The 24993-nt window shown below is 49.9% G+C and overlaps 1 protein-coding gene across 1 annotated transcript in view; it reads left to right on the forward strand.

Annotated features, from left to right (window-relative positions):
- Positions 1-24993, forward strand: part of ATXN10 (ataxin 10) — a 124792-nt gene that overhangs the window by 55367 nt on the left and 44432 nt on the right. Inside the window, exons 8-9 of the mRNA XM_070411294.1 lie at positions 2221-2326; positions 5608-5777. Coding sequence (XP_070267395.1) covers positions 2221-2326; positions 5608-5777 — 276 coding nt within the window. The remainder of the gene's footprint in view (positions 1-2220; positions 2327-5607; positions 5778-24993) is intronic.

Raw genomic sequence — 24993 nt, forward strand, 5'->3', positions numbered from 1 at the left:
AATGCATATTCAGATTCCGGTTAGTTTTTCGTTGTGATTTTTTTTTAGTCATGTTTCATCTTTGTTGACACGTTCATTCATCAAGAGGCTCATAATGTCTGGTTGTTTCTTTTGTGATGCTAGCAGGTGTCATGATTATTACCTAGATAGATCAGTGATGGTGAACCTATGACATGCGTGTCAGAAGTGACATGCAAACTCATTTTTTTGGTTGATTTTTCTTTGTTAAATGGCATTTAAATATATAAAATAAATATCAAAAATATAAGTCTTTGTTTTACTATGGTTGCAAATATCAAAAAATGTCTATATGTGACACGGCACCAGAGTTAAGTTAGGGTTTTTCAAAATGCTGACACGCTGAGCTCAAAAGGTTCGCCATCACTGACCTAGATCCATCAGTTGTTAGGGGCTGTGAAATATCATTCATTTTTCATTTATTAACTATAATATTTTCTAAAGATATCTTCCCCTAATCAGCTAATAGGTTATATAAGATACACTTTGTTTTCCCCTCCTTGATTACCAGTATTCAGAGTAAGGAGTTGATTTTGCGATATCATCCAGAGATGACAAGTGCCTTGTTTTGTTTTAATTATTATGCAGTCATGGCTTTAGACTTACTTGATTTGTTCTCCGTCATCTGCAGCGCAATTCTTCCTGATGTCCTAATGTGCGCTTCCTGCTGGGGCCTCTTGGGTTGCTTCTGGTTTCTCCTGACCTGATCCTAGTAGTTTCAGTTAGCTCCTTTGCCACCCGTATTGCAAGATGCCCTGGCCTAGTCACCCCTCACTGCCCCTCCGCCAGCCTGATTGCCTTCAAAAGCCCCCCCCTGCTGGCCTGGTTGCCCCTAACTGCCCCCTCTGCCAGCCTGGTTGCCCCCAACTGCCCTCCCGGCCGGCCTGGTCACCCTTCACAGCCCCCCCCGCTGGCCTGGTCATCCCCCGCAGCCTGTTGTTCAGTTGTTTGGTCGTCCCTCACTAACCCCCCTGCTGGCCTGGTTGTAGGCAGCCATCTTGTGAGGGCATGACTGTCAATTTGCATATTACCTCTTTATTATATAGGATTTCCCTCTAACTTTTTAACCAGCAATTGAAGCTGTGAAATAAAATTAAAATGCAAGGCATTAAAAATGTATGTTTCTTGCTGTTTATTTTGAGATTGCAACACTAAAATAGTATTTTAAATCTCCGAATTACAAAATAGTAAATGCAGTTAGAATTAACAAAAAGAAGATATTTTTTTTCTTTTGAAGAGTCTTATCTTTATGACCTAAATTTATAGCATCTACCACAGTTTGCCAGCTAACGTGTACTTTAAAAATGAGGTTCAAAATCTGTACAAAAACTGCATTTTAAGATTTTATTTTGTCCCAGCTGGTGTGGCTCAGTGGTTGAACATTGACCTATGAACCAGGAGTCGTGGTTTGATTCCTGGTCAGGGCACATGCCTGGGTTGCCAGCTTGATCCCTAGTGTAGGGCATGTAGGAGGCAGCCAATTAATGAGTCTTTTTCACCATTGATGTTTCTATCTCTCCCTCTCCCTCTCTGAAATCAATAGAAATATATATATATTTTAAAAGATTTTATTTTGACTCCCTAGTACCATGCCATTGGTAGTTGGTATTTTCTTGGGCATGTAGTCTATTTGGTAATAAACTCTTCAGTGGCTATGTGAACTAGCATTTCCAAATAATATATTCTCCAGCTTACCAAGATATTGTATATAGGTTTATATTTATCCAGAAATAATGCAGATTCTTGTTGCCAATGCTCTGCACCACAGCATTTTACAGGATTCCTGTGGACACGAAATTAATGTAGTTCACGGTGTATTTGTATCTGTAAAGTGAACTTGCTTGCTGGGAATGCTTTAAAAAGAAAGTATCTGCATAAATGTTATGTGCGTAGCTAGTAATTTTGAACACTCATTCCACTGCTGGAAGGTATTTTTGCTTGGATGAGAACTTCTCTGGTTCTTTGCTCCAATAAGACACATAATCTTGCCTTCTCGATGGCGGTGTCTGCTAGCGCAGCTGGTTGTTCCCGTCCATTTCTGATACTTCTGTTTTGGTTTTGATAGTTGTTTCTCTCTTCAGATGTGTGAGAAGCACTGACTCTTTAATACTTATTGTGGTAGTTCATTCTCTCACAGCTATTTAAAGCAGTCAGATAATTTAGTTTGATTTAAAAACGTATGTTTCCTTCTCTTCTCACGAGGCCCTGGCTACAATTAGGCTCCTTGACGTCCTGTGTGAGATGACTGCCAACACCGACCTGCTCAGCTACCTGCAGGTGTACCCTGGCTTGCTGGAGAGAGCTGTTGGTGAGTGAGCCAGCACACGCTGTTGTTTTTAATCGAGAAATCTCTGATTTTTCATACTATAAGTTCAAACATGGATCTGTAATTTTCAGGGTATTATTATATTTTTGAGATTTGGGGGAATATTTTTTCTTAGGAGGAACTGTGGTGTTTTGGTAACAGCTCAGGCTGTTGCCCCTGCCCTGCTGTTTGACTCAAGCTGCCTCATCAGCATGTGAGGGTCCCAGTGCCTGCCGCATGGTGCTCCTGGGGGTGTTTCATCACCAGGGCCTGCAATGGTGAGGGGGCGCGGTTTCGATGATGATATCATTTTTAATATCACTGTAGTTTTACCAAATTTGTTAGTAAAAATTTTCCTAGTCACATTTATGGGGCACGAAGAATAGTGCCTTTCACATAGTTATTGTGTCTTTGATTTTTATAGAAAACTAGAGGCCCGGTGCACAAAAATTTGTGCACTCGGGGGGGAGGGGGGTCCCTCAGCCCGGCCTGTGCCCTCTCACAGTATGGGACCCCTCGGGAGATAACGACCTGCTGGCTTAGGCCTGCTCCTGGGTGGCAGAGGGCACGCCCAATCCCTAGGTGCAGCCCCTGGTTGGGCTCAGAGCAGGGCTGATTGGGGAGTTGGGGCGCCGCCCCTGTCATGCACAGAGCAGGGCAGATTGGGAGGTTGCGATGCCACCCTCAGTCACGCTCAGGGTAGGGCCGATTGGGGGGTTGGAGCACCCCCCCGTCACACTCAAGGCAGGGTCGATGGGGAGGTTGTGGCGCCACCCCCTGTGATGCACAGAGCAGGGCCGATCAGGGGTTTGAGGAGCTCCCCCCTGTCACTCACAGAGTAGGGCCGATAGGGGAGTTGGGGCACCGCCCCGTCACACACAGAGCAGGGCGGATCAGGGGGTTGGGGCACTGCACCCTGTCACACTCAGGGCAGGGCCAATGGGGAGGTTATGGCTCTACCCTGTCACACACAGAGCAAGGCCCGTGGAGGGGGGTTGGGGCGCCACTCTCTATCACCCACAGAGCAGGGCCGATCAGGGGGATGGGGCGCCACCGCTGTCACACTCTGGGCAGGGCTGATAGAGAGGTTATGGCTCTACCCTGTCACACACAGAGCAGGGCCCATGGGGGCAGGGGGGTGTTGGGGCGCTGCACCCTGTCACACACAGAGCAGGGCCGATCAGGGAATTGGGGAGCTCCCCCCCTATCAGGCACAGAGCAGGGCTCGTGGGGCGGGGGGGATGGGTTGGGGCACCGAACCCTGTCAAGCACAGAGCCCCAGGGCAATCAGGGGATTGGGGAGCTCCCCCCTATCAGGCACAGAGCAGGGCTGATCAGGGGGTTGGGGCGCCTTCCCGTCACAAACAGAGCAGGGCGGATAGGGAGGTTGTGGCCCTGCCCCCTGTCACACACAGAGCCATAGGGCGATCAGGGGGTTTGGGCGCTGCCCCCTGTCACGCTGATCCCAGTGCCGGGAGGCCTCACTGCTCTGCTGATCCAGGTGCTGGGAGGCATATTACCCTTTTACTATATAGGATAGAAGCCTGGTGCTCGGGTGGGGGCCGGCTGGTTTGCCCTGAAGGTTGTCCTGGATCAGGGTGGGAGTCCCCACTGGGGTGCCTGGCCAGTCTGGGTGAGGGGCTAAGGGCTGTTTTCAGGCTGGCGGGTGACTAAAGCTCCCAACTGCTTCTTGTTTTCTTCTTCTTCTTTTTTTTTTTTTTATTCTGGGCCAGCTTTAGCTCTGAGGCCTCGCTGCTGAAAACATGGATACAATGTTTCGGTCCAGCTGGATTTCAGTCTGCTGGTTTCTGGAGTTTTGTTTATCTTCTTATTTGCAACATAGTATATAGTTTCTTAGAGTTGCAGTTGAGAGGCCTGCAAGTGAGGCGGGGAACATTGGAGTCTGCAGCAAGCAAACCTCATGTTTGCTTCCAGCTGCCTGCCTGCCGGCCGCCATCTTAGCTGACAGTTAATTTGCATATACTCACTAATTAGCCAATGAAAAGGGTAGCGGTCGTACGCTAATTACCATGTTTCTCTTTTATTAGTGTAGACTAGAGGCCCAGTGCACAAAATTCATGCACTGGTAGGGTCCCTAGCGGCTGCGGGCTGCCAGCCGGGGCCTCTCTCCCTTCCCCTGGCCAGCCCCGCCCCCTGGTTGAGGGGACAGTTTGCATACTATGCTTTTATTATATAGGATTGTTTTTAAGCAAGATGCCAGTGTTTGAAATATTACCATCTTTGCTAAAAAACTGTTTAAAAAATAATTCAAGTAGAACCTGCTCCTTGTGGTTAGCCATGCTTATGGTGTTGCTATTCACTGGCTGCTATGTTTTTCTTTAGAAAAGGTTATAATTATTCTGGAGACTCATATGCTAAGAAAAATGAATTTGGATCTAGATGGGTAGACAAGTTCACAGTGAGCTGTAGACGACAGTAGAATCCCGTATCGGTGTTTTATTTTTGAATTCAGTGCTTTTAGTGATAATTAGTCATTGTGGAAAAGTATGCATTTGGAGTCAGGGCAGGCACAGGCTGCCATCTCAACTCTGAAATTACTAATTTCATTATAAACCTGAGCCTGATTCCTTCATTATAAACTGGGAAAGAGACAACTGCCTTTAACACGTTAAGTGCCCAGTCAGTCACCAGTGACTGATACTATTACTTTCAGTCTTAAAGACAAACAGTCTGGGCGCTTAATATGTTAAAAGGTTTGTTGAGCTGGTTAAATGAGATAATGCTCAAACACTTAAATACAGCTTCTTTTCCTAGGCTGTTACGGCGTCTCATACAGTGTAACAGTATTAATCAGTTCTTCTCAGTGTAGCCAAAACAGCACCTGGAGAGCATGTGCCGCCTTCTGATCACCTGGCCAGAGGGACACCCATGCTCCTGGGTGTGTGGTGTGGCTCCTCACAGATAGGAGGTGTCTCTAGACTCAGCTGACAGTGGGCCTCACAGCTGTTCTTCCACAAAGAAGTTGAAATTGGAAATCTTTTTTCTAAGAAAGATGGTGGAAAATGTTTAGCTAACTTTTCTTTGTGGATAAATGGAAAGCCCAAGTTGGGGTCGTCATTATGGCCTGTGTCCCCAAAACCATTCATGAAAAATTTTAGAGCAAAAATAGAAGAGCCTTTTAATCATTATTTAAAGGAAGCTTTCAGTATTCAACCTGTATTTGATTTTAATCCATTAACATAAATTAGATTCATTTATGGAAAACTAGTACAACATACTAACAATGTTTCTGTGGAAAATGAAGTTTGTTGTTTTTGTTATAGATCTTTTACGGTTGATTCATGTAACTGCCAACGACACCACGGACATCTTCAATACCTCTGCTTGCATCAGAGCGGAAGGGGACGTCAAAAACATGGCCGAGGGCTTTAGGTCTCATCTCATTCGTCTGATCGGAAATATGTGTTACAAGAATAAAGATAACCAAGACAAGGTAAGATTGTTTTTTACTATGTATAAGACATATGTGACTTCATTTAGAATATAATATTTAAAATCAGAAAATAATCACTTTTTTGGCATGAAAGCTTACAGTGCTTAGAAAGTAGCTTGAGATATGTATATGTGTGTATATATATTCCCACAGATAAACATAAAATGTCATAATTACTTGTATTAGGGCTTGTATTTTTGTAATTTGCATTGTATTTGTCCTTAGTGTGTTTGAGTCAGTATCCTTTCTTATAAATTGTTGATCTTCGCCCTAAGTCTATGCATTTAAACAACCTAATGTCCTTAGACAATAGTCAATAAAAACAGGTATTTAAAAAGCCTAGGAATTGTTTAACACATAGTAGACACAATAAACAGTAGTTATTACTTTTTAATCCTCACCTGAGGACATGCTTAGAGAAAGGAAGGGAGGGAGAGAGAGACATTGATGTGAGAGAGAAGCACTGATCAGTTGCCTTCCATATGCTCCCCGACTGGAGATCAAACCCGCAACCCAGGCATGTGCCCTGACCGGGAATCGAACCGGCAGCCTCTCAGTGCAGGGGGCGACGCTCAACCACTGAGCCGCTCTGGCTAGGCAACAGCAGTTACTGACATTATCTTAAGAAAAAACAGCTACATTTTAATTTATATCTGTGCCCTACGTTTTGGATTATAGCAACATAAGCATTTCTTCTAGGAGTTTTGAAATGGATCTAATATTAAATCTTTGGAAACTCAGTAGATTGCATTAGAAACCTATTTTGTGCTGAATAGCTTAGAGGTAATTATATCAATAATATGAGAAGGTGATAAAAAATGATGGCAGGAGAATTAGACCACATGCTTCATGTTGAACTACTGCCTGTATCTTCCTAACACTTTAAGTAGCATCTGTTTTGCTTCATTAAATACTGAATATATGTGTGACAGGTTCCACTTTTCAAACATGGCCACACAAATACCCATCATTCTGCGTGTATTCCTGCAATGTGACATTGCCACTCCCCCATCCTCTTGAATTTGGATGACTAGAGCTCGTTGACTACTTTGAGCAACAAAATATGGTGGGAGTGGTCCAGCCCCATCTCTGTGATGGCCCGCACTGCCTGGCGGGCCCGGTGCCTGCTCACAGAAGCCGTCACCATGTCAGAGCGCAGATTCCCGCGGTCACTGTGCCGAGTTGCCAAGTCCATGTGGAGCAGCCCTGGAGGAGGAGATGCAGGGAGGAGACAGGAAGAGATCAGTTCTAGGGCCGAGGCACCACACATGTGAGCGAGACTCCAACTTGGAAGTCACTAATCTCGGTTTCCTAGTTGCCAGCTGAGGCCCCGTGAATCAGGAGTAGCCTGCCCAGCAAGCTCTTCCTGACTTCACAGCCCACAGCATTGTGAGGAAAAGTGAAAAGCGGGGGGAGGGGATTGAGTTGTAGGTTCTGCTTTTGTTAATGGCCCTGTAAGCTACTATCGGACTGATCTTCCCACAAATAATTATAAACTCAGGACAAAAGACAGCTTAGTGAAGACACTCCAAGGTGACCCAACGGCAGATTCCGAGTTGAATTGACACATGGAAGAAGGCACAGTGTGTGTGTGTGTGTGTGTGTGTGTGTGTGTGTGTATGATGCAGGGCAGTTAAAACTCTGATGGAAAACCTACAGACCTTTTAGCTTAAAGAATGAAAGACAGTTTTTTGTGTTTTTTAAAAATATATTTTATTGATTTTTTTACAGAGAGGAAGGGAGAGGGATAGAGAGTTAGAAACATCGATGAGCAAGAAACATCGATCAGCTGCCTCCTGCACACTCCCCACTGGGGATGTGCCCGCAACCCAGGTACATGCCCTTGACCGGAATCGAACCTGGGACCCTTGAGTCCGCAGGCCGACGCTTTATCCACTGAGCCAAACCGGTTAGGGCTGAAAGACAGTTTGAAGCAGCCACAGCCACTGGAAGGTGAAGGAGGTAATCCTGGAAAGGAGAAAGCAAGCCCCGAGTTCTCTGTGCTAACCGCCTGCATCCCTGCTGAGGCCTGAATCACACGTGGGTCAGGCACCACGAAGCTCAGCGAAGGATGAAATAATCGTATTGAGATTTGAACGGTCACCCTAAGAATTTACAGTTAAGATCCAACTGCTAAAACAAACTTAACAGTGTTTTAGAGTAATAGAATGCTGAGTTTCCACAGCATAGCACTTACAGCGGCCAGCATCCAGACTCACTGGCACACAGGAAAATTCTCAAGAGAAAAAGATAATTAACAGAGATTGACTATGTGATGACACAGATGTTGGGTTTAGCAGACAAGGATTTGAAAGCAATTATAACTGTGCTCAAGGATGTAAAGGAAAATATCCTTTTAATGCATGAAAGATAGCATGATTCAAAGAAATAGAAACTATAAAAATATGAACCAATCGGAAACTCTAAACCTGAAAAATATAGTAGCCAAACTAAAATTTAAAAATTTTTACTGAATGTGCTTAACAACTCAATAGAGATGACAGAATAAAGAGTTGGGCCCTAGCTAGTTTTGTTCAATGGATAGAGTGTTGACCCATGGACTGAAGGGTCCTGGGTTCGATTCCTGTCAAGGACACGTACCTCGGTTGCAGACTTGATCCCCGGCTCTGGTTGGGGCTCGTGTGGGAGGCAACCAGTCGATTTGTGTGTCTCTCACATCGATGTTTCTCTCTCTGTCTTGCCTTCTCCTTTCCACTTTCTCTAAAAATCAATGGAAAAATATCCTCAGGTGAGGATTAACAACAACAACAAAAAATGTTGGTGTACGTGGAGATAGATCAATAGAAATCATCTAGTCTAAAGAACAGAGGAGAGAAAGATTGAAAATAAAATCTTGATCTTAAGATGCTAAATTCTGGGGCAAATTCTGGAGCATTTCATAAGTAGAATAATTCCGACAGCACATGGCACAGAACCAAACGCCCGACAACCTGGTTTTTATTGTGTGTGTACACTATTTCGATGACTCCTCATCGTCAAGCAGGTATGAGTGGAAGACTACTAACCCCCCTTGGAAAATTACTGGGCTGATCTTTGTAAGAGAAAGTTTATACAGAATAAAACTCTTTACCTCTTTAATGACCAAGACTGTCTTTCTCAAGGAGCACAAAGGAGGTGTTTTTTCTTGTGTTTAACTGTTCTTTTGTTGCTGCTTTGGATTGGCCTCTTATAGGAACAAATGTAGTAACCCTTCAAAGGCTTATGGAGTGACTCACTGAAGGCAGGCTCAGCTTGCACCCTGGGTAAACATGGAGTGTGTCCAAGGCTGCCCCGGGAGGTCGCGGGCCCAGGAAGACCACGGGTGCTCCTGCCCGTGGGCCGTTGCTAATAGCTCTGCTGAGTTCTGAGCAAACACTCTCCAGGCTGTGAAGGAGCTGGCTCACTGAGAGGAGGAATGCCTCTGTTTCTCCCACTTTCTCCCCTGAGCCAACAAAGGCCTTCAGCGGAAAGCATTGCTCGGGGATTGTCGTCTCCTTCCCAAGAAGCAGACACAGCAGCAGTCTTTTTCTGAATGTGCTGGAAGCTTCTTTGTTCTCGCAGTCAATCCTGATTTCAGCTGGGGTGGCAGATGTTGGCTCTGCTCATTCAAAGGAAGGAGCTCCCTGGCACTCAGATGCCTTTGGCTCTGATTTTGGAAAAACGGTGATGGCATAGCAGGTCTTGATCGCCAGGCTATTCATTCTCATTGTTTCGCCTGCAGGGATGGTCCCGCTTCTGCCCACAGGAAACGGAGCTCTGTCTCTGCTCTGAGACTGAAGATGTGAGTGAGCGTTTGTATCGTCCGGCCTGACTTAGTTCCTCCTTCACCCGGGAGGAGACGGGCTGAGGGCCTGGTTAGTGTCTGTGCGTCCAGCGTGTGCTCACTGGGGGACGGGGTTTGTCATTGAGTCTTTGCAGTTCGCCCTGCAGAGCAGGTTCTGCTCACCGCGTTCAGGGAGAGCCGTTCAGCCTGTGAGCTGCGGGGCTCTGCGAACCCAGGCTTGTCTGTGAGCACCTGCTCCCCCGCCCCGCACCAGGGCCTCTCATTCGGGAGCTCCCGGGAGGCTTCCTCTCGGACTTCACACTGAAGGTGCTGAGGGCTGGTGTGCTCGGTCGGGTCCCCAGGCCAGCCAGGCCGCTCAAGGCCCATCTCGGTCAAGGCTGGCGCTCTGGTGATGAGCACATCGACGCACGCCTCCGTCTCAGTTCCTCCCCTCTTCACAGGGTGTTCCCAGCGTGGGGGCCTTTGTTGGATGAGACGGGTAGGTGTCTCCATCAGTGAACCTGTCACTCTAGGAGCATCTAGACGCCATCCTTGCCTCTGAACTGGAATTCCAAAATTATTGATGACACATGACCCGATTGCTCTGCCGTTTGATCAGAAGCCAGCTAAGCCCAGCTGGGTCTCTCTGCTTGAAATTCACTGATGCATGGAGTGTGGTGCCCACCCGGAGAGCGCCCTTGATACTCTGAGGCCCTTCCCTGTCACTGCTCTTAGTTCATTGAAGCCATGTGACAGCTCTGGACAAGGCTGGAAGGGTCATTACCATCTTTTTTTAAATGTGAGACCCAAGACAGAGAGGCAGGGATTTAACTCAGCTGTCGCTTATTGAGTGAAAGCTGCTCCGAGCCGCGTGCCCCAGAGCAGACCGGCACCTTCGCAGGTGAGCTCAAGCAGGAGCGCAAGCAGCTCTAACCTCCGCGCTGGGAGCCCTGGCAGGCCGGAGCGGGTGAACGATGCCATACTCTGGGCCAGCTGTGCCAGGAGCACCCCTCTCAGCAGGCACGGGAGCTGGACTCCAGGAGCTCCACAGGTCCAGGAAGGGTGCTGCTCTTGCCTTGTGTTTGTGCCCTCGGGCTGTCCTCAGGGGCGAGGAGGGGCCTGGCTCGGCAGTGGGTTTCACCCGTCTTCCCACTGAGCTCTGAAGTCAGCACACATGGTGGGTCGCGGTGCGTCCTGAGCTGTAAGTCCAGCTGGTGCTGGAGTCCCTTTACCAGTCCCGCAGGCAGGTGCTCACTGACTTCTGTTCTTCCCTTGTTCTGTGCTCCACTCACGGGCATCTCCTTGCCCCATCTTAGTGATTAGCTTTCCTTTAAACCTTTGTGGGCCTGAAATGGAGATCTTGTTTTGGTTTCTGTTGGGAGAGGCACATAGTATTATGCTGTAAACACGGAGAAAGCATTCTTGGGCTTCTTTGTTAGAATAAGGAATGTATGGTTTACTTTTTTCTTCCCCATTCTTCTTTTCTTTGCTTTTAGCATAAGTTCTTTAAGTGAATGCTTTATTAGGGGGAAAAAACAAACTTTTTTTTCTTCATAAAGCTACATGCATTCTTTTCACATGGGCAGGCAGGTGACCTAGTTTATCCACCTTCTTTTCCCCAGAGAAGTGGTCTTGGCTGAGATGAGCTGTCCAGGTTTGGGCTTGAGTCCTCTCCGCCAGAGGGTCCGTGGAGGTGCTGTTCAGTTCTTCTCTCCTCCTCCCGATAGAAAGATTCGTGCATGCACATGTGTGTTTGATCCCATGTGGCCAAACATGCACGCACACAGCTTTCAGTACAGGCATCGCTTTATTTTAGAAATAAGTTGGTGCTGTGTGAGAAGTTCATTATGTAAACACAACTATTTGGCCACTTTGATCCAAAATTATCTATGAAGGTAGGTTTCATTTATATACGTGAGAAATCTCTGTGATGCCTTTTTCATCAAAAATGTTTTACCCCCTTTGTTGTTCCCAAGATTAAATTGTACCTGCCACACAGTAGGCATTCAGTACAGTTTTCTTGAATGAGAGTTTGTTTTTAAAATATTTGTTGTCTGGTGCATACTGAGCACAGTTTTAGGTTCTGAAAATACACAGCCAATAAGACACAACCCCCCTTTTCAAGTAGTCTGTATTTTACTATAAAATATCCTGACTGCATTTTCAAACAAAGACATGCGATAAAAATAAAATAACGTTTTCAAATGAAAATTAATGTTTCTCTAATTTCTGGTATTCACAAAGCTTGAAGTAGCTCTCACATTCCCTGGTCTGTGTACATTGCTTTCCCTAGAGGGCCTTCTCGGAGGAAGTCAAGTGAGAGCAAACATGAGCCCTTTCTTCAGCGGAGAATCATTTTTTTTCTTGTCAGTTTCACCACAGATGCTTTCGGAGCTGATTTCTCTTTGGTGGGACTCAGTAAAGAGCTGAGTGTTTCTGTGCGGACACCAAAACCGCTCTAGCTCGGTTCTGAGAGCGCGGGCAACCTCGCCATGGTGGGGCCGTGGCCTCTCGGCTGTTTTCCTCTGTCAGAAGCGAGTTGTATAGAATTCAGCATATTGATTTGAAGATTGAGTGTATAGGCAAGATCTGACTTGCTGAGAATTCCACTTTCTTTTGTAATGTAATCCCAGTTCAAGAAATATGTCAAAATTCATACATCAAGCTGTCACCGTTTGCTTCCTGAACTTGCAGTTCCTGTTACAGTAAATGAAATTAAAATTCCTATCGGAGGACACATCTCGGGAGTGAGTTTGTTGCAGCTGTAAATTTTTTTTAAGGACCCAAAGACCCCTTTCTGTATCTTGTTGTGGAATGATCAGCGTATTCTTTTACAGAAAAGGTGTAACCTTATTTAAAAGGAAGGAACGTGCTAAATATGCAGATAAAACGTAACCAGTTACAGCTGTCATTACTGTGACTGTGGCCTACTAACCAGGCTTCCTTCCACTGGAAGCACTAACTGTGCTGCTCCCGCTCCCACCTCCGCTCGCTCTGGCTCACGAGGCTGTCAGCTCCATGAAGGTGGACACGTGTCTGGTCCAGCACCTGCCCGCGCCTGGTGTGGACAGTGGACGAGCACCCCTGTCACTGGTGAACCGGAGCCTCCAAGCAGCTCAGTTCCTTGCTGGGAGCGACATCCGGCTGGATGCTGACTCTAGAGCCCCGGCTTTCCCTGTAGTGTCCACATTCACCCAGAGCAGACGTTCGAGGCTTGCCCTTGGAGAGCTTTGACCGACTTGGTTGAGTTCTTAGAGCGGACGGACACTTTTGTAAAGCGGCGCACGCGCGGGACCGACGGAGAAGTCGTTCTTGACAGAGATTGCATCTTAGTTCTTGCTGGGCTGTCTCTGGTCTGAGCCTTCTAGGTGGATCCTCCGACTTCCTGGAGGGAACATCTCAGGGGTGTGCACATTTCTGAGAAGCACAGTCACGGCTCCTCGATGCCCAGAGGAAGCGGGGAGTCCCTGGGCCCTGGCGACCGAGCAGGTTGTCAGGGCCTGGAAGCCCTTTCTTAGCTGCGCTCGGTGCCCTTTCCTGTGCCGCGTGGGGAGCGGTGGCGTTTGTTTAACAGGGACAATGATTATGTCCCCAGATCCACAGCAGGAAGCACCCGAGACAGGCGGGCCCCATCACCGAGCGCTGCATCTGTCCCGATGGGAATGCAGAGTCTTGTAAAGGTGTTAGTTGTTTTCAGACTCATGTATTTGTTTATTGCTAGAGCTGCCAAAATCTACTGAAGGAAAAAACCCCAGAAATTTGGAAAAATGAAAAGAATTGGGGAATTGCTTTAACAGTATTAAAGTATTTTTTAAAATTAAACAGTCGACGATGCACAGAAGAATATAGGCTGGTGGAGGAGAAACAGGCCCCGGAGAAGCTAACATGATAGGATGGCCCCGGGACCCGGAGGAAAGGAGCTCGTTACAAAGTGCGTGGGAGAGCAGCTGGTGACGGGAAGGCTCGCCTCGCCCACCACAGACCAACAGAGCCCGGGGGCTGAGTCAGAACAGCATGTTAAAGATGGAGCCAGAAATCTGTAACAGCATTAATCAGTTTTTCAGAATAAGCAAGAATGTTTTATAAGTTAGAAATAATAAGGATCCCCCAGCTGGTTTGACTCATGATAGAGTGTTGGCCTGTGGACTGTAGGGTCCCAGGTTCGATTCCAGGCAAGGGCACATGCCCAGGTTGTGGGCTCGATCCCCAGTAGGGGGCGAGCAGGAGGCAGCCAATCAATGATTCTCTCTCATCTCTGATGTTTCTATCTCTCCCTCCCTCTTCCTTCCTCTCTGAAATCAATAAAAACATATTTTAAAAAAGGATTATCATAGATTTGACTATAAATAAATGGGGGACTTGGGCTTAAATCAGCCCAAATAGGTTTAAACCTAGGTTCTGTTGAATAATAGCTGGGTGACCTTGAGCAGATTAGTTAGCCTCTCCGTGACTCAGTTTACTCAACCCAAAACAGTCATTTTAGTCGTCATGGCCAAGTGGGTGAGGCGCACATGAGGTCAGGGTGTAAGACGTGCCCAGCACGCAGTCCAGTCCGTGATGGTTACGCTGACCTCAGCCTCGTTTCCCAGGTTGGAAATGTTTCCAGTTATGGCAGCAGGATCTGCACCCAGTAAAGCCCTGTTTCAGGGGCACTTACTGTGCTGCTTCCACGCTCACGGTGCCACGGGCAGGGGAGTTCAGAGCCGGGCACAGCATGCGGCCTAGAAGCCTGCTCAAGTCCTCGTGTCTGTGTTACATGTTTATTAAGGTCCGCAGATACCTGGGTGCATGGCAGAATGAGCGAAGGAAACGCTGTCATAGTAGTAGCAGTGATCTCTGGCTGGTGACATTAGGGTGGGCGTGTTTTTTCCATATGCTTTTTGTAGTCTTTATAGTGAATGTGAATCAATTTAATAATAACAAGAAGATACTAATAAAAAGGGAAAAGGACTCGTCTAGAATTCTTGCTTTTCGCTGTGATCGGAAGAGAACTACTTGGTTCATTGGTGACTGAAGGAATTCTCTATTTTGCCTTCATAGTAGTGCACCTTCCTTGGCCAAGGCCTGGGCTTTAACAGTTATAACTTTAATTAGATTTTTAATTGAAAGATGTTAGAAACTAAAACATTAGCATAAGATCTGCTAACAAACAATAGCTGAGATGGGGATGGTAAGTGGTGGTGGTGGTGTGTGTGAGAGAGAGAGAGAGAGAGAGAGAGAGAGAGAGAGAGAGAGAGAGAGATTAGGAGAGGAGAAAATACACAGCCTATTTCCCCCTTTAAAGGAACAGTTTGAATTCGACCCTTACGGTCAGGTGTTCCGATTTGGGCGCCTGGCTTTGCTGAGCGCGTGTGTGCTGAAGGCTCCGCGAGTGCTTTGACGCTGTGAAATGCCTTCCTGTCTCCCCGGGCTCATTTCTTTGGTTCAATGAGGAAAGTGCTCCTGTTTCATGTGCTGGAGAGTTCTCTCCTTTTCAAAGAAAATGAAGTGGACCTGCCTGTCACACATCTGAAGCAGTTTGATCTCTAGCATATTTAGTTGTGTGTGTGTTTTCCCTGGCAGCACTGAAAATTAAGAGGATCAAAGTCTCATTCCAATAAAAGACTTTTTTCCATCAGCATCAGAAGTCGCTCTCCCTCCCCTTCTGGCCCCCCCAAAAGCCTCTTGTGTTTCTTCTTCTGATAGAGTTTAATTTCATACCCATCACATCCTAAGGGACCAAGAGTGAGATTTAGTCTCAAGCTGTGGCTTTCAGTTTGAATTTCAATCTGCTGCTGTGCTGCAGTTAAAGTCGGGGGCGATTTTAACTCCAATAGGAATGAGCGTGCTGCTTGGCACAGCGCTCAGAGCTCCCAGTCCAGCTTCTCGAATCAGTGTCTGCGTGTGCTGGGCACCAGCCGGGCTGCAGACACTGGAATGGAAAGGGGTCTGCCCTAGGCTGCTCCAGAGTTCCCCAGGGGCGGGGGTGGGCAGGTGTAAAAAGGATGGTTCATCTCATGGAGCAGAACAAGCGGGTGTGGAAAGTACTCGGTAGCAGCGCTAAGTGCCTGGTGTGAGTGGCTCCCTGGGGACCTTCACGGAGAGCCTCTACCTGGGCGTCGAACGACCCTTTCACAGGGGTCGCCTAAGACCATCGGAAAACACATATATAATTACATATTGTTTTTGTGATGAATCACTATGCTTTAATTACGTTCAATTTGTCACAATGAAATTGGGGGTCACCACATGAGGAACTGTATTAAAGGGTCGTGGCATTAGGAAGGCTGAGAACCACTGCTCTAGGACCTAGGATTTAAAGGATGAAGGAGAGAGGCCAGCCGTGGGGGGAGAGGCCGGCCTGGCAGACAGCGCAGCCGGGAGCAGGGGCGGGGTCACCGCTGTGTGCTGGACTTCCTGGGACCTGCGGTGGGAGGTGGGGGTGCATAGGGGCAGGTGGGGCACAGGGCCGCACTGATGGGCTCTGAACTCCAGGGAAGGAGTTTCGAGTGAGGAGATGCAGTAGAACATCTTTCATCTCAAAACGATCCCGACTGCTTCCTCCCGTCCGCTGCCCCTCACTGCACATCCACTGCCCCTCACTGCGCGTCCGCTGCCCCTCACTGCACATCCGCTGCCCCTCACTGCGCGTCCGCTGCCCCTCACTGCACATCCGCTGCCCCTCACTGCGCATCCGCTGCCCCTCACTGCGCATCCGCTGCCCCTCACTGCGCATCCGCTGCCCCTCACTGCGCATCCGCTGCCCCTCACTGCACGTCCGCTGCCCCTCACTGCACGTCCGCTGCCCCTCACTGCACGTCCGCTGCCCCTCACTGCGCGTCCGCTGCCCCTCACTGCGCATCCCGCTGCCCCTCACTGCGCATCCGCTGCCCCTCACTGCGCGGTCTGTGCCTGTCTTTAGCCTCACTCCCTCTTTCAGCTGGTTTTCATTATTTCTAGTCCTTGGGGTGTTATTTTTCTCCTTTTTCTCCCCACCCCACCCTCTCCCCTCCTCCTCCTCTCTCTGTGGTTCTTCCTCCCAGTGATTTCTGCCTGGGGACCATTTTCCCGGCAGGGCCATAGGCCCGGGGCTAGACTGCGGCCCTAGGAGCCCAGTTTGTATGTTAATGTCATTTCTTGACCAGGACTGTGGCACCACAGCGACAGTGTACGTGGACTCGGTTACCTGCTTGTGGCCGTGGTACCCTGCGGCCCCCACTCAGGCCCCGGGCAGCCACAGCCTTGTTAAAGCCGTGGACAGGGTTTCGGGAAGTGGCAGCCTGCAGTGGGGCCTTGGTAGGCTGAAGGCCACCGTCCGGGCTTGTACCCCACAGGGTCCTAAAGCCCTGCCCTCAGGGGCTGTCCTGGCTGGTTCCCAGATACCTCCACTCCTGTCCACTCTGGCGTTTCCTTCCTGTCATCCTGGGTGATGCAAAGGCTGCCCATTGGCAGGGTGACACCCGGGTCCCCTGCGCCCTGCAGGGCTGAGGCACAAAAGTGAGTCCTGTCAGCAGAGCTGCTGGGAGACAGCTGAGCCGGGCCCCGGGGTTTACAGTGAGTCCCACCCCTGACTGCCTGCTCCCAGCTACTCACGCTCTTACCTTCAGCAGAGTGGAGGGGGAATTTTAATTTGGGGGAAAAGAAAGTTTAAATTCCAGTCTTTTCCTTACACCAGGGCGTCCTCCAGCAGTGATTCTTCTCAGCGTGATGTCTCCGGCTCTGAGGGCAGAGCCTCGGCCAAGAGCAGGCAGCACCCGGGGGTGGGAGCCGAGAGGGGAAGGTGGGTCCCTGCAGGCCTCTCCGCCTGCGAGCACAAGCCCCGCTGGCTCTCCTCAGGCGCGGGGCCGGGAATGCGGGTGCAGGGCCTGCTGGCCACGCAGCCCGCGGAGCGGAGACCCCCTGGGCCGCTGTGGGCAGGTGCGCTGCCCCGCGTGGGCGCAGGGGCTGGTTCTTCCTCCACACCCCGCCCAGCCCCCCTGTTTTCCATCACACGAACAATCGCACTATTAACCTGTCATTGTCCTCAGTCAGATCTGTGTGAAAGTGCAGGACACGGAGGGAACATTTTCAATGTGTCCATGTTTATGTGGCACACTTTGGTCTTTCCCTGAGAGCCAACGTGGTGAGATGGTGAGAGCCCCGGCCTGCCTCCTGGCGAGGCCCACGCGCTGTCAGCCCTGGAGCCACATACTTGCTCCCACGGGTCATGCTGCCAGTAGTGGGTGCTTATCTACATTGGAGAAAAGGCACCAGTTATCTGGGCCACTTATTTAGATCGAAAAAATGGAAATTGTAAAACTTAAGACCCTGGAAAGGGTCTACGTCTAAAATGAATGACTGATAAATTGCATCTAAAATGAATAGTCACAGGAGAGGCCAGCACTGTGCGGGCTGCCTGTGGGACGGCGTTGGAGCCCTCTGCGTACACGGTGTGTTTCCTAGAGTGGTAGTGTTATTATCCCCATCTTACAGATTTGTACACTGAGGCCCGTCAGGGTTAAATCATTTGCCCAAGATCACACACAGCCAGTCAGGGGGAGAGCCACGTAGGAACCAGGAGGCCTGGCTCCTGCCCAGGCTCCGTGGCCTCCCAGCGCCGGCTCCTCTCTCCCTGCTGGGCCACACGCGGTGTCGGCCAGGCCCGGGTGATACTCCTCGGGAACGTGGCAGCCACAGACACGAAGGCTCCCTCCAGCTTTCTAGCGAGGGTCGCTGATTCGGTTTCTGTGTGGCACGTGAAAGCGGGCAGGATGTCCGCATCAGCCTTTCAGGTGCGCACATACAGGCGGTTTTTAGGGTTCTCTGCTTACCAGGCTGTTTATAAGTAACTAATATTCTGTGCAGCCTTGACTGACATTTTCAAATATATATACACATAAAAGCAGAGAGTAGATGTTCTTTAATTAAAGAAAAACAGTAGACTGTTGTCATTAAAAGAAAATAGCAGTAGAGCTGTGACGACCTTCTTAAAGGCTATGTCCAGGATTTGTGTGACTGAAGTTTGTGGGAGGCCTTTGGGCCATGTTCCGGGCGGGCCCTCTGCTAGGCCCGCAGGCAGCCGCCGAGTGGCATCAGCAGCGATTGTGTGTGTGTGGGGGGGGGGGGGGGTACAGTTGTCCTTTTGTGGCTGAACTGTTTGTGTTGTTGTGCCTCTTATGTTACAAATCCTTCCCCATGTGGCTCTCGGCTCGTGTTTCTCTCCGGCATTTGAATAATTGGTTTAACGTGAGACTAATTTCTGGGGATGATTCATCGCTATTGACTCGGTAAGATTCAGGGCAGTGTTGGATTTACCCACTGGAAAAATCCAACAGGTAACTTAAAAAATAAATCATTTCTGTGGCAGAGGTGGGGCTTGGAGCTGAGTTTCCTTCTTTTAATTCCACCCCCACCCCCACCCCTGTCAGTGCCTGAGAGCAGATGCGAGGGCCACCCTAAGACGAACACGCTTCAGGCGCTCTCTAAAGCGGAGCCCGCCTCCTTTCTGTGGCAAGGAATGACTTTGGTGTACACCTGCGCTCCAGAGCGGACAGCCTGGGGGTTGGGGTGCAGAGGAGGAGGCTGGGGCGGCTGAGCAGGGCGGTGGGTGGGGGGTGTTGACAGGAAGAATCAGACTGGCAGGCCTCTGGGAGCAAGGCTGCTGCGGGCGTGTCTTGCCTGCTGGAATTTCAACCCTGGCAACTTTCAGCTTCACCCTCTTTCCCCAGCCCCCACCCAACATCTCAGAGCTTCAGTGCCCAGAGGGGAGTGCCAGCTGCTCTGTTCCGTGCCACGGAGGCGCTGCGGCGGGCCCTCCACTGCCCGCTGGGATGCTGCCTCTGTTTCCCCCGCAGCTCCAGCAGCTGCGCTAGGAGAGGCCCAGGAAGCCTGCGGCTGGGAGCTGGGACTGTGTCCTCCCATTTAGAGTTGTGTTGTTCCCCTTGGGGGTCCTTGGAGAATGTTCGAAAGGGAGGCGTGGATGTCCACCCGTGTGCCCTTCCCGGTTCTCCTTCGTCGGGTAGAGCTGTTTAGTCTTGAAAGCACTGCCAGTAGTTTCAGGAGAGCGAGCACTGGGCAGCGTGGCTAAAGGTGGGGCACAGGGTTCAAGGGCTTTTACTCTACGAACCTTGCCATCAAATTGTGCTTAGAATTCTCATGTAAAGTAACTGGTATTTTATTCTCTTTTATGCATTATTCTCTTTTGTACTTTTTGTAAACAATTTAGCTTGGATTTCTTAGAAAATTAAGCACTGGTACACTTTCTCCAATCAGTCATACTCACGGAGGCTACATTTTTTACTAACTGGGCATTTATTAGATGTCTGTGTATACTGTTCAGTAATTTCATTTAAATTTGTAAAAAGATGAAGAAGACACAGAGTTGAGCCTTGTGTGAGATGCCCAGATTCACCAGAGTCGGTGCTGCAGAGCTGGTGCAGCAGAGACCGGCTTAGCTGTTTGTGACAGAGCAGTGGCGTTGGGAAGGCCGCGTGGTGGTGAGGGGACCCCTGATGCATCCTGCCCGCCCGCCCCCCCCCCCCCCCCCCCCCCCCCCGCCACACCACTCCCTCATCTCCCTGAGCTGCCGGTGCTCCTGCCTGGCCTTGGCTCCCTCATCTGCAAGTGGGTCCATCTGGTTCCAGACGGGTTGTTGCCAGCGGGGGTACCCGAACCGCCAAGTGTCAGCACGGCACACACGCTGGCGGGGTCCTCAGGCCGAATGCAGGCTCCAGCCATTTCAGATCGTGTCGGGGCTCGGAGAAGCCAGTCAGCCTCACCTCACTGAGCTCACATACTCGGGGCCGGAGGTATCTCCATGTAGGGTTGTACGTCAGGATTTCTGGTCCAAACATTAGATTCCAATTACAGACCTTGAAAAGCCTGAGTTCCTGCGGAGCATCACACCAGTTTCCGGCGGCTGCTGCTGTGTTGCACCGTCCACAGCCTGGAGATGCTGGCTTGGCGCAGCGTGTCATGCTCGGAAAGTGACCTGTGAGATGTTGTTTGGGGGCCGCCCAGTGTTCATGTGAGCACGCACCGGCCTGTGTGCCTGCGTGTGCACGCACGCCCTCACGCGGGCAGAGTGCGGGAGCTGTGCGTGGGGGCCAGTGGTGTGGTCTGTACGCTGCACATCGAGGGCCGGCAAATACGTGGCTTTTATGGACTTAGAATACATCAGGACCGCACGTTTGCACGGCTCCAAGAAAGAAAGAGGAGACTGAGCCTTCACAAAGTGCCTCAGACTTGATGGAACTGAGCTGCTCTGCAGGCGGTGGATTTCAGGTCTGACGGTAGCCTGAAAACCACCCCGAGAAACGCACACTGTGCCCACTGTGCCACTGTGCCCGGCACCTCTCAGTGCCGGAGGGAAGGCATGAGCGGAACGGCGGAGCCTGGAGGAGGTGCCCGCCAGTGAGTGTGGTGCCGTCTGGAAAGTGTGTTTTCATGATGGAGGTGACAGGCGGGACAGGCAGAGGATCCCCTCTTCACGTGGCCATGTGAAGCTTGAAGGAGGGCTTCCCGGGGAGGTGGAGCTGCAGACTTTCAGGGCGGGAGTAGCAGTCAGTAATGTCGCAGAGGCCGGGCCACCTAACTGTTCACACACTGGTCACCGTGCCTGCCCTCCTCCTTCGTAGGCACCGAGGAGACCGGAGGAGTATAGAGCAGTTGGTAGTGTCCGTGGCTTGCACACCTCCCCCCCAATTATATACAATAAGATGCACAGATTCTTGATGTTTCGGTAAGTTCCCACATGTGCCTGTACTTGTGTGGCTATCACCCAGTCAAGGTCTGTAGAACAGTTTCATCTCAGTAAGCTGCCCCGTCGGGGCTGCCCCACAGCACACCCTGTGCGGGGCTGGTGGCCTTGGAGAGGAATGAGGAACGGGTGGCGCCGGGTCGCATTCTTCTCTGAGGTGGAGATGGTTGTGTGCTGATCCACTGCATTCCTTTGCGTGGACTTCCCTGGGAGCAGGAGCGGGTCCTGGAGGTCCTGTCTCCATCCAGGCCTGACTCAGGACCCTTACGGGTAACAGCAAGTCTTGGCCATCTGCAGGCGACGTTCCGACTGCAGTCATGTGCTCTCCGTCAGTCTCCTTGCAGGCCAGCGCCTCTGAGAGTGTGTGTGTGTGTGTGTGTGTGTACCCAGCTCCCATGGGGTTTATTCAAGCAACAGGGGTGATCATTCCACATTCTTCCCTTTAGCTTAGCAGACACCTCCTTAGGGTCTACCATTTGCCAGACTCTGTTAAGCTCTGGGGTTCAACAATGGAGTCAGGAGCTCTCCTTATGCTCCAGTAGCTTCCATGGTGAGACAGCTGTGGTGCGGCGTGGTGCGGCCAGATGGGAGTAGAACGCCCGGTGGCTGCTCATGAAGACGGGCACTGGCAGAGCCTCCGGGGAAAAGCAGCAGAGGGCTGATAGTCACTGCTCTGGAGCGCCTTGCTCGGACTTCTCTTGTGGTTGCCTCCATTTTGCAGACGGGGGAACGGAGGGCCAGAGAAGGTAAATCATGTGCCCAAGAGCACACTGCTGGCACATGGCATGAGCAAGATATAAGCCTCCTTAAGCCACTGACATTTTGTGGGTTGTTTGTTACTGCAGCATACACTAGCCTATCCTGACTGTGGGAGGGATGGGGGAACCACCCAGGAGGGGAACCATTCAGAGGGAGGAGGGGCCCTGTGGTGCGGAGGCTGGAAGTAGGAGGGCGGATGAGTGGGGGAAGACTGAGGAAGACAGGAATCCATGAGCGCTTGCTTTCGCTTTCGGACTTTGGGGTCTGGGCTATTGTACTTGGTTATTGTTACCTTTTGGGAAAGTTAGCTTTTTATTGTTGCCGTAGAATTTCAAGGACTGCCTTACTGCTTTTTAGCGTATTTATATTGGTGACTGTGAGCAGAGATTAAATACCATTTCAAATACATTTCATAGGGGCTGCAGACTCTGCTTTTCACTCCTCACTCTGTCCTCGGCCCCAGCACAGTGCCTTGCCCTGGGCGAGTGTTCTGTACATCTTTAATGGTAGGAAGGACAAATGAATATTCTTAACTAAATTACTTTTTCACAGTTAAACTTGCCTAAGTTCTTATGTAATGCCACAGTTGCTTTTTCATTTCCCTGTAACTTTTATAGGAAGCGCAGGCACAAAAATGATCATTGTTAAAATGATAATGCAATATAATAGCTAAAAACTCTTTTAAAAAGGTGAAAATTAATATAGTGAAGATGGTAATACATGGGTGCTAGAAAGTATTTTCCCTTTTGTGAACCTTCTGAATCCAGGACATAGAAGATTTTATATAATTCGTTGCTCTATTTTTTTTTATCATACTCCTCTTCCAGATTTTGCCCAGTCATTATTAGTAATTACATAAAAATCTGTTTTAAGCTACACCCCAGGGAGTTGCAAGAGTTGGTTGCTTGTCTAAGTGGTCTTTAATTAAACTTGGGGGAAAAATTTAGGCCCTAATGATGGAAATGTTTTTTAAACGTTGTCTAAAACAGAAGGCTGATTAAGTGTAGTCAGGTTGAAACTGTACTTAAATGGATTAAAGTCTAATGTGGCTTTTTACAAAACCACATCTGTCTGGGATGATGAAGGTGTGGTCCCGGTTTTAAGCAGGTGAAGGACCAGGTAAGCCTTTAAGAGCCTTCTGACTCCCAGGATTTTCTCATTTTAAAAAAATGTCCTGTTTAAACATATGCTCTTCCTTCAGTTTATGTGAGCTGAACAACAAAACTTATTCATCAAGGGTAGCATTATGCTCATAACCATTGCCAAAGTGACCGGCTTGACGTTGTGGGTAAACGGTAAGGTAACTTTCTCTGTCCTCACTGGCTTTCGCCGTGTGTCCCTGGAGCTGGTACTGCGTTGGCTTCCCTTGGCCTGTCTCCCCGACTGGCCTGTCTGTCTCCTCCGAGGGCAGGTCCTTAGCTGACTTTCCTCTGTGTGCGTGGCCCAGAGAGGCCGCCGGCGTCTGTGAGTGCTGCCCCTGCTGGAGTGAGAGGAGGCGGCAGCTGTCCTTCATCTCCGTGCCAGTGACAGCTGCGGGGAGATCATTTCAGGCAGGAGGGCGTGTAAGCACAGACTCCTTTCACCATGTTCTTTGCTTAATACTGCTTATTACACATGCGCGCGCACACACACACATTTCCATGTGGCACCTTCGAATGTGTCTTTACACCCTAGTTTCCTAGTAAGAGTGTTCGCACTCCGCTTGGCTCGGCCGTAGTCAGCTGCGGGCCCTCCCCGGGAACCAGGTGGTCCGTCAGGACTCTTCCTTCTAGTGCTCAGGAGGCCACTAACCTCGTCTTGTTGGAAGCTGATGAGATGCGTAGGAGCTTCCCTCTTGTCTCATCCATTGGCCTGTGGTAACGTTGGTTTCACTAGACAGCGTTTCACTTAAGATCCCGAACCTACTGGAGAGGTTAAGTGAAGGCCTGCTCACTGCCCCGTGAGAGCACGAAGCCTCAGGCCGGAGCTACAGGGCCCCAGGCCTTGGCCAAGCCCGCCGGACGCAGAGCTGCCGTGTCTGCAGGGCCGCAGCCTCCCCCTCGCCCTCTGCCTGCTCTCCTGGCCTCCTCTCTCAGACCTCGCTCTTATTTTGCTTATGGCGCCGAGTGGCCACCACCCAACTCTTCGCCCAGCCTCACCTCACCTCTTGAGCCCGCCCAGACAGATAGCGTCCCTCTGCATCTCCTTCCAGAACCTCCATGAGGAGGACTGCGCAGCTTCCCTTGGGCTCATTGCCATCCTTCCCAGCAGCTTCCCCCGCTGACCTGGAGCACCCCACTCCGTGCAGAGGTCCCCTCAGCTCTGCAGCCATCCCTCCTGCTCCCAGCCCAGGGCCTGATGCTCTGCTGACTCAGGGCCTCTCCGCTCGGCGGTGCAGTTAGGGTTTGGCGGAGGGTTTCTCAGCCGGACTCTCCGGCCGGGTGTGCAGCCACCGCCCTCGAGCCGGGACTCGCCGAGGCACCCACTTTGCATCTGGCTGATCCAGGTCTGTCTGGCCTGTCTCTTCCGACACTAAAACTTGACTCACTGTTTATTATCCTTTGTCTTTACCAGCGGCCGTTTTGTTGACTTTCCGCCGTCACCCTTTGTGGGTAGATTTAAGCTAAGATAGGGTTTTCTCTTTTTTGGTATCAAACCCTTGCATGCTTTGGTGAAGAGGAGCTAAACAAGCTTTTAAACAAGCAAAGAATTTATTCAAAACTATTAAAATGAGACTCTCTGGATGGAACAAATAACAAAATCCCAGAACCACAAATATATTTAGTAAGCTGTGCAGTTATTGAAATTCACATGCTTCTGCTGCTCACAGGTTCTGTTGTTGTCGGTGTCAAATGCCTAGAATGTCTGCCCTGAGCAGGGCGAGCAGCCACCGAGGTTCTGTCCAGTTCAAACTTGACTGCGTTTGATTATGCCCAACCCTGGACCTTCGTATGGCGGTCCATTGACCAGTTAATTCTCAACAAACTGATTTTTACATG

Source organism: Myotis yumanensis, unplaced genomic scaffold (assembly GCF_028538775.1).
Source record: "Myotis yumanensis isolate MYYU_CA2020_CCGP unplaced genomic scaffold, mMyoYum1.0.hap1 SCAF_3, whole genome shotgun sequence".
Classification (NCBI taxonomy): Eukaryota; Metazoa; Chordata; class Mammalia; order Chiroptera; family Vespertilionidae; genus Myotis; species Myotis yumanensis.